This window comes from Lacerta agilis, chromosome 1 (assembly GCF_009819535.1).
Source record: "Lacerta agilis isolate rLacAgi1 chromosome 1, rLacAgi1.pri, whole genome shotgun sequence".
Classification (NCBI taxonomy): domain Eukaryota; kingdom Metazoa; phylum Chordata; class Lepidosauria; order Squamata; family Lacertidae; genus Lacerta; species Lacerta agilis.
In genome coordinates, this window is record NC_046312.1 from 114,050,550 (window position 1) to 114,064,701 (window position 14,152).

The window sequence follows — 14,152 nt, forward strand, 5'->3', positions numbered from 1 at the left end:
GTTCAATGTTTTATTATATTTTATATATGTTCAAAGCTGCCCAGAGTAGCTTGGGCAAGCCAGTCAGACAGGCAGGGTATAGATAGTAAAATTATTACCATTACAGTCATAACTTGGTTGACGAATGCCTTGTGACTAAAAGGTTTTGGCTCCCAAATGCTGCTGACCCAGAAGTGAGTGTTCCGGTTTGCGAACGTTCTTTGGAACCCGAATGTCCGCCGTGGCTGACGCGGCTTCCGATTGGCTGCAGGAGCTTCCTGCAGCCAATCGGAAGCCATGCCTTGGTTTCCAAACGTTTTGGAAGTCAAACAGACTTCCGGAACGGATTCTGTTCAACTTCCGAGGTACAACTGTATATCGTCGTCGTCATCATCATCATCATGGAATAGGACATCCCTATTTTCATTGGAGAAATGTTGGATGGTATGTCATGCCTCTTTCTTTCCCTTCTGCTGCCTGAAGGTCAATAATTTTTTCCTTGGCAGGAGTAAATTGAAGCAGTTGTGCCTGTAGATTCTCCCACCCCACTTCCCATTCCTCCCAGGAATTCAGGGTCTGACAATCCCAGTTCTCAGCAGGAAAAAAAACTCTGCTGGGGACTGAGGACATTTACAGACAATGCCAGCTCTTTATTTTCCTCTCGGCCTGCCCTAGGGTACTTTTTCAGCTTTGGTAAAGGGGAAAGCACATGGAAAGCTGGTACATCTAGCCCAGTAGCTTCTACACTAAGAGATAGGGAGGGGGTGGTTGTCCAGGGTTTCACATACGAGCCTTCGCAGCACTAACTTGGGCAATGAATTTTGGACCTTATGCATGCCAAACGCGTATATTTTGCAATAGCCCTTCACAGAGGCAATGGCCGTGTCAGCCAAACAGGTACTTCCCAAGACCCTTCAGGGGATTTGTACATGTTGGCTTGGGCTATGTAGAAATTACTTAGCCCTTTCAGGGCAAACATGTTGCCCGTGCAGTCTAGGCCACTGCAACTAGGACTGAGATGGAATCAGCATATCATCCCCACACCATGCTGAATGTTGTAGCAGTATTGAGGATCTAGGGACCATGTTTGCAAAATCACATGCTTTTAACTGTGATTAATTGCTCTGAAATAACATCTCTCTCTCTGTGTGTGTGTGTGTGTGTGTGTGTGTGTGTCCCAGTTCTGTATTTAGATTTGCTAACATTATTTAGAATCATGCATTGCCCAATAAGAGCAACAGTAGTGGCTGGTGCTGTGGCATAGGTGTGGCACTGCTGCCGCACAGACTCCCAAACTCGGCATGTTGCTGCCACTTATGAGAGGGGAGGCATAGGGAGCTCAGTGCAGTTCTGGCATGTGATGGGAAGAGTGGCAGATTGGCTCCACTACACCGCACAGCACCAAGGGTAAGACTTTCATTGATGGAGTCCTTGCGTTATTTTTATTTTACGTTTTTATACAAAATAGTGCTGGTCAGGAGGCAATTGTCTATTTGTCATCCATCCTCCAGCCATGAGCAATGGGGGGAGGGGGCACTCAAAAGAGGCAGAACTTACAAGCAGGATTTTTTTTTTTTTAATTAGATGTGCAGGAGCCCTGAAAAGGTCTCAATAGCATTCTGCCTGTCCGCTTTGCAGTACAGTACAATTATAGTGCAAATAATAAAAAAATAAATCACAAACCAGGCTTGGAAATAGATTAGCAAGGCCATATGGAAATACTGGACTTGCAACAGTTTGATACTGCCGTTTGGATTCTCTGCAAATATGTAGGATGACTATTCGAGGGGAAATTACTAGAGTGGAAACAACCGTAGCAACATAGCTAGAGTAGCCTAACCTATTTCTGTTGGAATAGCATTTGATTCTGAGTAATTACAGTCACATTGTGACCTTCCCCTGTGCTGCAATCTGTATGAATGCAAATTGTATTTCATTAATGCACTAATATTTTGAAGCTAAAGGTGTGGGGGGGGGCTCCTTCCTCCTAGCAGTATACTGTGTCTTCTGCTCCATTACTGAACTGATCCCTTGTTCCCGGACAGGTCTGCTAAATGACAACACTTTTTGAGTAATTCCACCTTCAAACAAGTACCTTGCTTTGATGTATTGCAATGATAGACTGAAGTGTTCATGCAATACATCACCTGTAGTCGGCAGCTGCTTGACTCCAAGGATTGAGAGACTGAACCAGCTGGGTTTTTTTTCTTATGCATTCCTGCAATGCAGTTGCAGCAAATGACAAAAAAGTCAGGAGAAAGAGAGAACTCTTTAAGATTCACCGACTGCATTTTATTTTGGAAACTTTTTACCCCACTTTTTGCACACACACCCTTCCAGGCTGCTTTAAAGTTTGCAACAGAAAATATGCAACTAAAACAGTATAACAAAAGCAAGTATTATATGTCAATTCCATAATTAAATCAGCCTCAAGAGAAGGGCGTAAAACAACTAGCTCAGTTTAAAAATACATCGCCAAACTGATATAATGAGAGGCAAGATGAAGTTAAATTCTCATTAGCAATTTGATTATCAGCATGGTTTGGTGGTTAGGGTGTTGGACTGGAACATGAGATACCAGGGTCATGTAGCTCACTTGGATATAGTTCAGCCAGTGGAGCATAAGACTCTTAATCTCAGGGCCGTGGGTTCAAGCCTTACTGTGGTTGTACTAGATAACTCTGGCGGTGCCTTCAAACTCTGCAGTTCTATAGCATTACCAAATGTAATGGCTCTATGATTCTATGGATGACCTTGAGCCAGTCACCCTCTCTGTCTCACACCTACATCAGAGGGTTGTTGTGAGCATAAAAAAGGGAAGGGAATTAGGGTATAAATGTAATAATTGGGTGTACAGACATGAACTTAGCATATGTTCTGTAACCTTGGGCGGTTCTTTAAGCAAACTACTTGGGGTTGCACCTAGAATTATTATTATTATTATTATTATTATTATTATTATTATTATTATTAGTATTATTATTATTCTAGGTGCAACCCCAAGTAGGTGCAACCTCAATTATTCAATAATTATTATTATTCAATTTATTTATATCTTACCTTTCTCCCAAGTTGGGTTTCAAGGTGGTATGCAACATTTAAAAAATGTAAGTATAAAATTCAAAGTAATAAAGGCAAACTAGTTAAAAACAATAGCTAAAATACAATGAAACACATTTAGACATAGTTTTGGGACACCAGGCTTATACATGCTTACCTGGGAGTAAGTCACATGTTGTAAGACATGTATAAGATTTTGTTGTCAGTCTTGAAATGAGCAACTATCCTAAACACACTAAGAAGTGAGATGCATTGGACATAATGGTACTTTCTTTTGAGTAAACAGACATAGGATTGTGCTGAAAAACAATGCTAAACGTTATTTCCTGTACAACTTTATCAGTTCTACAGTGAAGCCTGACATATTGTGAAGTATCGCTGTGGATTTGTTTTTCAGCCTCACGTGAAGCCTTCAATCAGCCACTTCATTGCTTTTGCACACACAAGCGTTAATGAAGTAAGTGTCAAATACCAGCAGAATGAGAAGCATTATAACTACACAACACCAAAGAGTTTCCTGGAACTAATTAAACTCTACCAGAATCTGCTAGCGAAGAAGAGAAAAGAGTTGGTTCAAAAAATGGAAAGATTGGAAAATGGGCTACAAAAGCTGCAGACTACAGCTTCACAGGTAGGTTATGAAATGTTTTTCTGGGAAAGAAATTCCGAAATCTCCAAAATCTCAGCAGCAACAGACATTGCCTCAGCTGTAGCATCCTCCGCTTCTGGGTAGAGGAAGTGTGCACTGCAGAGTTAAAGAAGAGGCACCACACTACCATAGTCTTGAGTGGGAGAGTGACCTCTGACCTGGAAGTTATTTCTCCCTACAACAGATTTAAAAACTGTGGCGGACCAAAATTCTTTTATATCCCTAATATGCATGTGCATGTGCACCTCCAAAAAAGGGACAAAGACTTGCATGAAACTTGCATATATATGCCAATTTATCTGTATATATGCAAATTTAGGGGGAAATATTATAACATAAATACAGTACATCTCACCAAAGAGAAAAAAACTGTGGCCAGGTGATTTGTGTTCCATCTGCTGCCCATATGCCATTGATTGACAACTTCAAGGCCCTTGCTTTCCTTTTTATGGTTCTTTATCTTTAAATCACCTTTTCCGCCCTTTCAGTGTCTCTTCCTTCTCACTCTCATGCTATGGCCACCGTTCCTGCAGGACCAGGCATCGGGCTCCCCATACCCCAACCCATATAAATAAAAGACCAATAAGACTGATTTTGGGTTAAAACAGGCCACAACTTTATTGAATACAGATTAAAGAGGGTTTGGCTTGGGGTGACCCCCGCAGGTCACTGGAGGAGTGCCTTTGGCCCTGGCCCCGTGGACATGGCCACTCCCCCCAGATCCCTTTAACGAGATACACCAGCGGTTGGAGGGGCAGGCAGAGATTACAACCTCCCCTCCATCCAAAACACAGGATTGCCCCAATGCCCAGCTGCCAACCGAGCAATGCTTGCCACTAAACCACTCACAGCTGTATCTATTCAATCGCATCAGACAATCAAATATCATTTCCTGATAGGAAAAGATGCATGCCATCCGGCTGAAACAGTGTCTCATCCGAGAATGTGATCTTGGAGTGGTAAACCATCCAGCCATCCCACTGCTGTATGCAGTGCCTCACTGCGCGGGTTAGCCTTTTTCTGAGCCCGGTTGATGCCCACTGGGTCCGGGTTGTGCCATTGTCGTCTCTCTACCAGGAAGGGGCACAGAAGTTCCAGTTCCCTCGCCGGGGCCCCAGTGAAGCCTCTGCCTTCCCGCAACGCCGCCACACCAAGAGGGTGAGCGGACTTATGGAACCTTCCTTCCCTTTTGCTCCCCTGCCCTGCCCTGACTTCATGCAAATCCAGGATTGTGGTATGGCACTACATATCCTCCAATGGGGCTTCGCAGTGACATTCTCACATCATGCTAGGGTGTTTATTGCATGGTCAGGCGAAGTCCCCCCGTACCCCGGGGCAGCCCCTGAGGGAAATAAAGACTCATGACAACGTTCTATGGGATTAAATTGGCCACAACTTTATTAATATTTCAGATGTAGGAAGACCTTGGCTCAGGCATTGGGCGTTTATCCTTCCCAGCCCCCCAGCCGGGGTTCTGGGTACCTTCAGGGTTATCCAGCATGATTGGGAAGTGGGCTAGTCTGGAGAACATATGTTCAAGCAGATAGCCCACCCCCTATGTTCGCCGCCACTGGAAGGGGAGGGCAATGACGACCCTGGGCGTTTGGTCAATGCCTCCCTTTGAGACCCCTTTAACGGGAACCCTGTTATCGCCGCCACAATGTGGGCGGGGGGTCACCGCCCCGCGCGCCCCCAATCCTGTAAATGTCTAAAGGATTCCGCCCAAGGCCTGCAACCGCCAAAGTTGTGACGAATTGCTACGGGAAAGGCGAAACCTGCCAATGCAGGGAAATTCCTTTCCGGCCCTTCAACAGCGACCTTGTCATAGCAGCGCCTGCGTGGCTGTGTGGCTGTGGAAAAAAAGGGGGTGGTTAAACCTGCAAAGTAAGCATCAATTGAGGGAGTGGAGGGTGGGGAAGCTCTGAATCCAACGGCCGCTTCCTCAGGTATGACTCGAGTTCTATTGTGTGTACTGCATAATCCCTCCCTCTACCTGGCCAATCCCCCCTGGCACCACCTTCCCAGCCAGGATTGGGCGGCTGCTAATGTAGGCGGAGTCCACAGGTATCCCAACCTGGGAAGGTGAAGCCAGACCAACTGCCAGGAGCTGCCACCGTGATCCAAAGGGGCCTCCTCGCAACCTCGCAACATGCGCACCCCGTTTGATATGGGGGAACGCTCATTCCAGAATTTTCCACCCCTCAACAATGATTAAGCAAAAGAAGACTTGTTTTAAACCAACTCTAAGAAGAAAGAGAGTTCCGGCCTATTTTCTAGGGCATAACAATTGATAGTACCAGGGCTGGCAAGGTGAGGCAGGATCTATAGCGGTGGCAGATCCTGATGTAGATATTTATTTCATCCTTATTCCTGATGTAGTTCTTCACTTATCCCTTCTTCCCTAGCGGAGAGGGGTGACACGCAGCAGGAATTATTTAAGCAGAGTTTTCATTGAAACAAATTTTAAAAAACTTGTATTAAGTTTAAAATAAACTTCTTCTTAAAAATGGATCACATATAGAATACAGGCTCTTCTCTATACTGGCACACACTCTGAGAGAAACTAGTCACCACAGTCAAGGTAAGTAACTCACACAGCACTGAAAGACAGTTACATGACAAGGGGAGGGTGCAATTTTGTGGTTTACCTCAGGTGTCAAAATGTATTGGGCTGGTCCTACTTACTGTGTTCAGGGTAAGAGTTTTGCTTTTGAGGGAGGAGCTAAGTGGAGAGCTAATGTTTACCAGGATAGAGAGAGTTAAGGATGAGAGTGAAGAGGCCAAACCATGCTTATAGGTTATAGGTGAGCTTATAGGTCTTCTGCCATTCTATAGTATTAACAAGCTATGCATTTTTCAGTATAGTTGGGAATCCCTTTTGAATTTAGTTTTTGGTATAATATTGAACCTTCTTGAGCTCCTTCCTCCTTTAAGGCGCACAGCATTTGTTCCTCTGGAGTAGTCAAAAATGTTAAGTACAAATGATGGACGCTGTGAGACTGTAGTGAGAAATTTAGTTGTATCTTTATTGGTGTTCTTTTAATATAAAGCAAACATGTGAATCTCTGTCCTGTTGGGTTTGCTTTAAAAGATAATTCTGCTTTTCAAATGACATTTCAAGAAATGCTTTGGCAAGAAGACTGTCAGTTGTATGTTCCCTCCATACTGTAGCTAAATAATTGCCATTAATATTTCTTTGAATGAGACTTCATGAAAATTGTAGCTGTGAACATACAATCAGCTCATTTATGAACTAACAAGCATTGCCCTAGGGGCAGTCTCAACTGACATTCATCATTTTGCATAAAATTGACTTTCTCTGCTAATAGCATATTGTATGCTTATAATTTTATCATCTTACTTTAGCAATATCTCCTTGTGGGGGCGGGATTTGCAACTGGTTAGCTTTTCATGACTGACAGGTTCTAAACTTCCATCATTCATGATCTGGAACCACTTATTATAGACTAGTCCACAAGTCCTCCCATTGCTGTTGCTTGAAATTTTTCAACAAAAGTAATTCAGAATGTTCCACTTGTACGCAGCTGGGCTGTTGCATCTTTCTGAGAGCTGAGAAACAGCTTAAGGGGCGTGTCCACATTTGAACATTATTCAGCTGTTAATCCACTTCCCCCAAAGTCAAATTAAACCAGAATAGTCCACACACACAGTGGTCTAAACCGCTGAGCCTTTTGGGCTTGCCGATCAGAAGGTCGGCAGTTCAAATCCCTGCGACGGGGTGAGCTCCCGTTGCTCTGTCCTAGCTCCTGCCAACCTAGCAGTTCAAAAGCACGCCCAAAAGTGCAAGTAGATAAATAGGTACTGCTCTGGCGGGAAGGTAAACGGCGTTTCCATGCGCTGCTCTGGTTTCAGTGTTCCGTTGCGCCAGAAGCGGCTTAGTCATTCTGGCCACATGACCTGGAAAAACTGTCTGCGGACAAATGCCGGCTCCCTCTGCCTGTAAAGCAAGATGAGCACCGCAACCCCAGAGTCATCTGCGACTGGACTTAACTGTCAGGGGTCGTTTACCTTTACCTTTTTTTAGTCCACACACCCACTGACGTCATTCGCGCATGTCGCACAGCACCGGCCCCTTCTGTTGTGGGGGCAAGGCAGCACACTTGCGCACTGTTGGTGTCTCCTAGTAGAATTATATGCATTTTTCCTAAAAGAAGGTTAAAAGCAGATGTTCACTTAATATACAGGGATGCACAAATAACTCTGTTGGGTTGAAGATTAAATATACTATAATTCACTCCCTGCTTCAGTCGTCTTGCAAATTAAAACAGGAAGAAGATAGTGTAATCAGATAACGAATCAAGGTTGCCTAATCTGAACCTGCTGCTTTAGGCAGAGGCTAGATTTTGCAACTTTTTACTTTATTCTATATCACAACTTGTTACCTTGCTCCCACAGAACTCATTGACAACTGCTCCTATCTGCTAGCTTGTCCTGGATTTCTTGTCACAATAGAGTATGACAGTGAGACAAAACCCAGGAATAGGTATGGTACTCTTTAATTAAGTAAATAGCATGTCAGTTCAGAGCTTTCCCCCTCTGGTGTCAAGAACATGATTTATTTCCACTTGACACGAGAAAAGCCAGAGAGATGTTTTTGGCAGAAAATTCTTCTACACGTTGAAGCTGCCTATTCGCAAATAACTAGCGGTGATGGAGCTACATTCAAACATGCTCAGCTTCTTGTTGTTGCAAGTGCTTTGAGACACAGGTTTCAATCCTGCTTCCAGGTGAGCAAACAGAACTTGGGAACCTCTTCCTGGTGGTTCTAGTAATGAAGAATAACAGAGCAATCCTAAATTGGTGGTGGTTGTGAGATTCTGTGGTGGAGGAACCACCACTTCCTAAGCCAAACTGGCTTGTTTCAACCATTTTGTTTGTGTGTGTGTGTGGGGGGGGTGACCCTCCCATTGATACACCCCCTTTCGCTACCTAACACTGGTGTGATGCACCATCAGTAATACATCTATGCCCACATACTGGGGTTTCCTCTGTGGGTGTAATAGCCACCTTACAGGCAAGGCTCATCTCTGCCAGTGGAACAGCACTTTTGTTATCCTATAGCGCCTTAGCTGGCCTTTGACCAAATTTGGGATTGTTCCTTGATTCTTATAATGTAAATTCATTTATTTTAGGGGGGTTTTGTTTAAAGGCTTCCTATGGGCACCTGGTTGGCCATAGAATGAAAACAGGTTGTTGGGCTGGATGGGCCACTTGTCTGGTCCAGCAAAGCCATTCCGATATTCTTGTGGAACAATGAAGAATGGCGGCATCAGACAGTAAAGAAGCTTGTTATTCCTAGTTATTTTCATGTTTCCCCTTCTGTTTATATAAGATGTAATGATCTCATCCTACATTTTCTTAAGCTGCAAGACTTCACATTTGTTCAAAAACAGCGAAATCCAAATAAGCACTGACACAACCTGCTCTGGATAGTTTGAGAATTGTTGGGAATATTTCTTTATTAGAGGACATTTTGACCCCCCCGCATCAATATGCTGGTCAATAGACTGTAAAATCATACTGGTGCCTTCAAGGCAATCATTTTTTTATAAATACAGAAATGTAATTATGCATCCTCTAGAGGGCTGAAAATAATTATACAAGTGTACAACAAAGCCCAAGGCAATGACTCCTTTTAACCGGTTGTTTTGAATATCATTTAAATCTTGTTAAAACTTAATTACCCAATTATGCTTGCTACATTTTAGGTGGAAGATCTGAAGTCTAAGCTTGCCGTTCAAGAGATAGAACTTCATCAGAGAAACAAAGACACTGAGGCTCTTATTGACAAAATTGGCCAACAGACAGAAAAACTAAGTCAAGAAAAAGCCACCGCAGATGAGGAGGAGCAGAAGGTATGGAAATATGAATGATAGGCACACACACATATAGACTTAGGCCATGGTCCTAAACCCTCTTACTAGAGGGAAGGGCGCTCCAAGGGTTCCTATTTTCCAGGGAGAGTCCTGGATTTACAGAAGCCATCCTGGTTTCTGATTTGATCCCAGAATGTCCCACTTTTCATCAGAGAATTGTTGGAGGATATGGAGTTATGTGCAACCCCTGAGCCAGGGAGATAAATAACTATACAACCTTTAGAAGACTCCTGAAGGCAGCACTGTATAAGGAAGTGTTTTCATGTTTAATGTTTTATTATGTTTTTATGTACGTTGGAAGCCTCCGAGTGGCTAGGGCAATGCAGTCAGATGGGCAGGGTGATGATGATGATGAATAGGGCGTTCCCAGTGCTTTTTTCTAAAAAAAATAAAGTTTAGGGTACTCTCATCCAAGAAAACCACCATTTTATAGCTCAAATCAGGGAAAATAAATACAGTAAATGGACAAAAGTACAAAGATTCACAAAATGTTTAGGGGTATGTGTGCCCCTGTGTCCCTCCAGAAAAAAGCACTGGGCGTTCCTATTTTCATTGGAGAAATGTTGGAGGGAATGGAGAGTAAGGTCTATTAGACACAATGGAATCTGATTCTGATTAAGGACAGAGAAGAAATCCTATTTGCCTCACATCTCAATTTGTGTCTACCTAATTTGCGCTTATCAAGATAGTATTATTATTTTTTGAGGTGGGGGACACAGCTGTCTTTTAAATTTTGCATTCACCCACATTTTTTGACGCCATTCTTTAACCCAAAGATGTGTGCATTACAGGAAAGTGGGCATTAAAATGAGCTGGACTGAATAGAAGCTTCTATGATCCATTTAGGAATCTGGGTATATCTATTACACACTGGAATGCAAAACAAGCAAACTTTGCATATATTGTAGCCCAGTATGTGGGGAGATTAGCCACATAGAGTGGACATAATGGTTATGAGGAACACGAAGTGGCTATGTCTCCATGGTTGTGCTCACATTCCTGTTTATTCTGCATCACTGCTGGTTTGGGATATCCGCATCTATCCTGCTACTTCTTATGAAATGCTGCATTTTGATGCATCCCCCTCAGACTGGCTTAATCCAAACTGAGAAGAAGAATCACCTAGCTGTGTTTTAAGCCATTGATGTGTACTGTACACAGACCATGCCTGAAGAGAGAGTCCCCTAAGGGCCAAAAGTGAGAAGACCCTTTCCCTCAGTCTTCAACTAATTCATCTCCGGTGGCAGGAGCAAGGCAGTCAGAGTATATCTGTGTGGATTCTGTACCAGTTGAACTTGTTGCTAGCATGTTTTCTAGCCCAATTCAAAGTGCTGGTTTTAATCTTTGAACCTAAATCAGTCTTTTCCAAACTTGGGTCTCCATCCATTTTTGAACTACAACTCCCATCATCCTTAGCTAGCTGGGCCAGTGGTCACAGATGATGGGAATTGTAATCCAAAAAAACAGCTGGAGACCCAAGTTTGGGAAACATTGCCCTAAATGGTTTGGAACCAGGTTATTGGAAGGCCCAGCTGTGTCTACATAAAGCTGCCAATTCCTTGGTAACAGCAACGGGGACCCTGCTAACTGGTCCCACATTTAAGATCAATTAGATTGTCAGGCAGTAGACACAGGGCCCTCTCAGTAATAACCTCTTGACCGCTTTTTGGTGACTATATTTTAAAAGGCTTTGTGAACATCTCTTCCAAGTGGGCTTTAACTTAAGGATAGCTCAGTTGGTAGAGCACAAAACTCTTAATCTCATGGCCATGGGTTCAAGCCCCACGTTGGGGCTCCTGCCTTGCAGAGGGTTGAACTAGATGGCCCTTGATGTCCCTCCCAACTCTATGATTCTGTCAGAACATGCCACTTTAACATAAAGAGAAGCCGCATGGTCTTCTCTTATCCAAAGAGACGAGAGTTTTTATCATACTTGTTTGTATTGCTATTTTACTGCTGTGGCTTTGGAAATTGTTTTTAGATTGGCCTGAATTATATTTATTTATTTATTTTAAAAAAAATTATTGTATTTCAACTTTTTTTTTTAAGTGATCTGTTATTATTCTAATTCTGTGTTTATATTGTTCTACACTGTATTGGGTAGAATCTGTACCAAAAGGTGGCTCATCAGTATTTGCATATATATTGCGCTATCATGATGACACCCAAAAATTGGGTGCCTTCCAAGAGGGTTGTAAGTGGCGTGACAATTATTGTGCAATACTTTCTAGGTGGCGGCCATTCAAGCAGAAGTAACAAAGCAGCAGAAAGAGTCTGAAAGTGACCTTGCCAAAGCCGAGCCAGCTCTGAACGCTGCAAATGCTGCCCTGAACACGCTGAATAGGGTAACACCACTTTGTTTCTTTCTATTTGTCTGAAAGGGTTCCACGCTGGCTCGTTATTTAGTTCTTTTTCAAGACAGCTTCCTGCATCACATCACTGCTGCCAATAGTCATCAGTTACTAGACCAGGGTTTCCCAAACTTGGGTCTTCAGCTGTTTTTGGACTACAAGTCCCATTATGCAAATTTAAGAGGTAATGGGCAGGGTTCTGCTAATGAGTCCCATCAGCAGAAGCTCTGTGCAAGGACTCCCACTTGTGCAATGGGGTTTTCCATACACACACGCAATTGGCTCAGTGGGTGTTGAGAGAGACCCCAGAACTGCATTTGTGGGCTGGAGAAGAAGGATTGTTCCATCTGCGAAGTGGAAATGGATCAACTTAGCATCATGTTGAATTCCTCACTATTACCATAATTTAGAGAGAAATACAATGCATCTCACCATAGTGGGAAAGACTGTGACCAGGGGCGTAGCAAGGGGGGGCGTAGGGGGCGGAGCGCCCCAGGTTCCATAATGGAGGGGGTGACAAGTTATCAAGGAACAATTACTGCCCTACTAGGGCGGTTCATAAAAAACTTTTTTTAAAAAAAGCCTGCTCCAAAGGTCTTATCTTACTATACTAGGGATTATATAGCTATATATGAAATTTCATGCATATCGGTTAATATCTTGACCCTCCTCCACCAAAATAGCTGTTTACTTGGCTGTTTTCCTATGTCGTGAAGGCTGAAATTTCAGTTCAGTGGAGCACTTACTGTTCCCAACCCTAACCCTGTAGAAAGCCATCTAATTAGACTTTAATTTGATTTTGAGATGTTTTTAGGAGGTAATTTAATTATTGTTTGATTTTATACCAGTGTTATGTATCTGATGTTAGCCACCCTGAGCCCGACTTCAGCCGGGGAGGGCAGGATATAAATAAAAGTTTATTATTATTATTACTTGTTATTATTCCTTTGTAAGAAAATATGAAATAATTTAAAACCATTTTTGCAGGGGGGGAATCAATTGGGGAGGGGTGACAAGAAATTTTCCGCACTGGGTACCACCTGACCTTCCTACACCTCTGACTGTGACCAGGTCAGCTGTGTGCCTGCTCAGTCTGCTGTCAAGGTGGTAACAGCTGATGGGCATCTTGAAGGCTCCTGTTGCCCTCCCCTCTTATAATTCCTTATATTTGAATCAGACTTTGAACCAGACAGCTCTTTAAAGGTAAATGTAAAGGACCCCAGGACGGTTAAGTACAGTCAAAGGTGACTATGGGGTTGTGGTGCTCATATCGCTTTCAGGCCAAGGAAGCCGGTGTTTGTCCACAGACAGCTTTCCGGGTCATGGGGCCAGCAAGACTAAACCTCTTCTGGCACAATGGAACACCATGATGGAAACCAGAGCACACGGAAATGCCGTTTACCTTCCCGCCACAGTGGTACCTATTTATCTACTTGCACTGGCATGCTTTCAAACTGCTAGGTTGGCAGAAGCTGGGACAGGGCAACGGGAGCTCACCCCGTCACGGGGATTCAAACCGCCGACCTTCTGATCAGCAAGCTCAGTGGTTTAGACCATAGCACCACCCACTATAAAGGACTGCTCCTGTAAAGTGTGACATGTGCTCACCTTAATTGGATGCTACGCTCCTCTTTTTAATAATGCCAAGGTTTTCCTTTGGAAATATAATTGGTCTGTTAATACGAATGTCTTTCCTGTTCTATTTCAGCTGAACCTAACTGAGCTAAGAACTTTCCCAAACCCACCTGCTATCGTAACAAATGTGACGGCTGCTGTCCTGGTTCTCTTGTCCCCGAGCGGCAAGATTCCAAAGGACAGGAGCTGGAAAACCGCCAAGATGTATATGAGCAAGGTAAGCAGGGGACGCTCTGCGAGGGGACACAGGGATTAACGCAAAAGTCTACGTAAACATTTCTTAATCTCTGGTGTGCCTTGATCTACTAGTTACACATAGGAGGGAAATGCCAAAGATAATGGGCATGGCAGGAGTTTGTCAAAGAACTTCAGGAAAGGAAGGAAAGTAATTAGACACCTTTGACATTCTGTCAAAGGGCGGGGGAGGGGAATGTCATGACTTTGCGCCACACATTTCCCCAAATCATACTTATTAAATGTCAGCACAGTTTCTTATAAATATAAAACCTCTTCTGTGAAGGATGGGATGTAAGAAAAGTCGGTGTGCTCCCAAAGAGGCTGCAACATTTTCTGTATAATTT

The 14,152-nt window shown here is 43.4% G+C and overlaps 1 protein-coding gene across 1 annotated transcript in view; it reads left to right on the forward strand.

Annotated features, from left to right (window-relative positions):
• The window catches only part of LOC117057138 (dynein heavy chain 11, axonemal-like), a 205,127-nt gene that overhangs the window by 121,524 nt on the left and 69,451 nt on the right, over nt 1-14,152 (forward strand). Inside the window, exons 41-44 of the mRNA XM_033167945.1 lie at nt 3,437-3,670; nt 9,418-9,564; nt 11,817-11,930; nt 13,645-13,788. Of these exons, the coding sequence (XP_033023836.1) occupies nt 3,437-3,670; nt 9,418-9,564; nt 11,817-11,930; nt 13,645-13,788 (639 nt within the window). The remainder of the gene's footprint in view (nt 1-3,436; nt 3,671-9,417; nt 9,565-11,816; nt 11,931-13,644; nt 13,789-14,152) is intronic.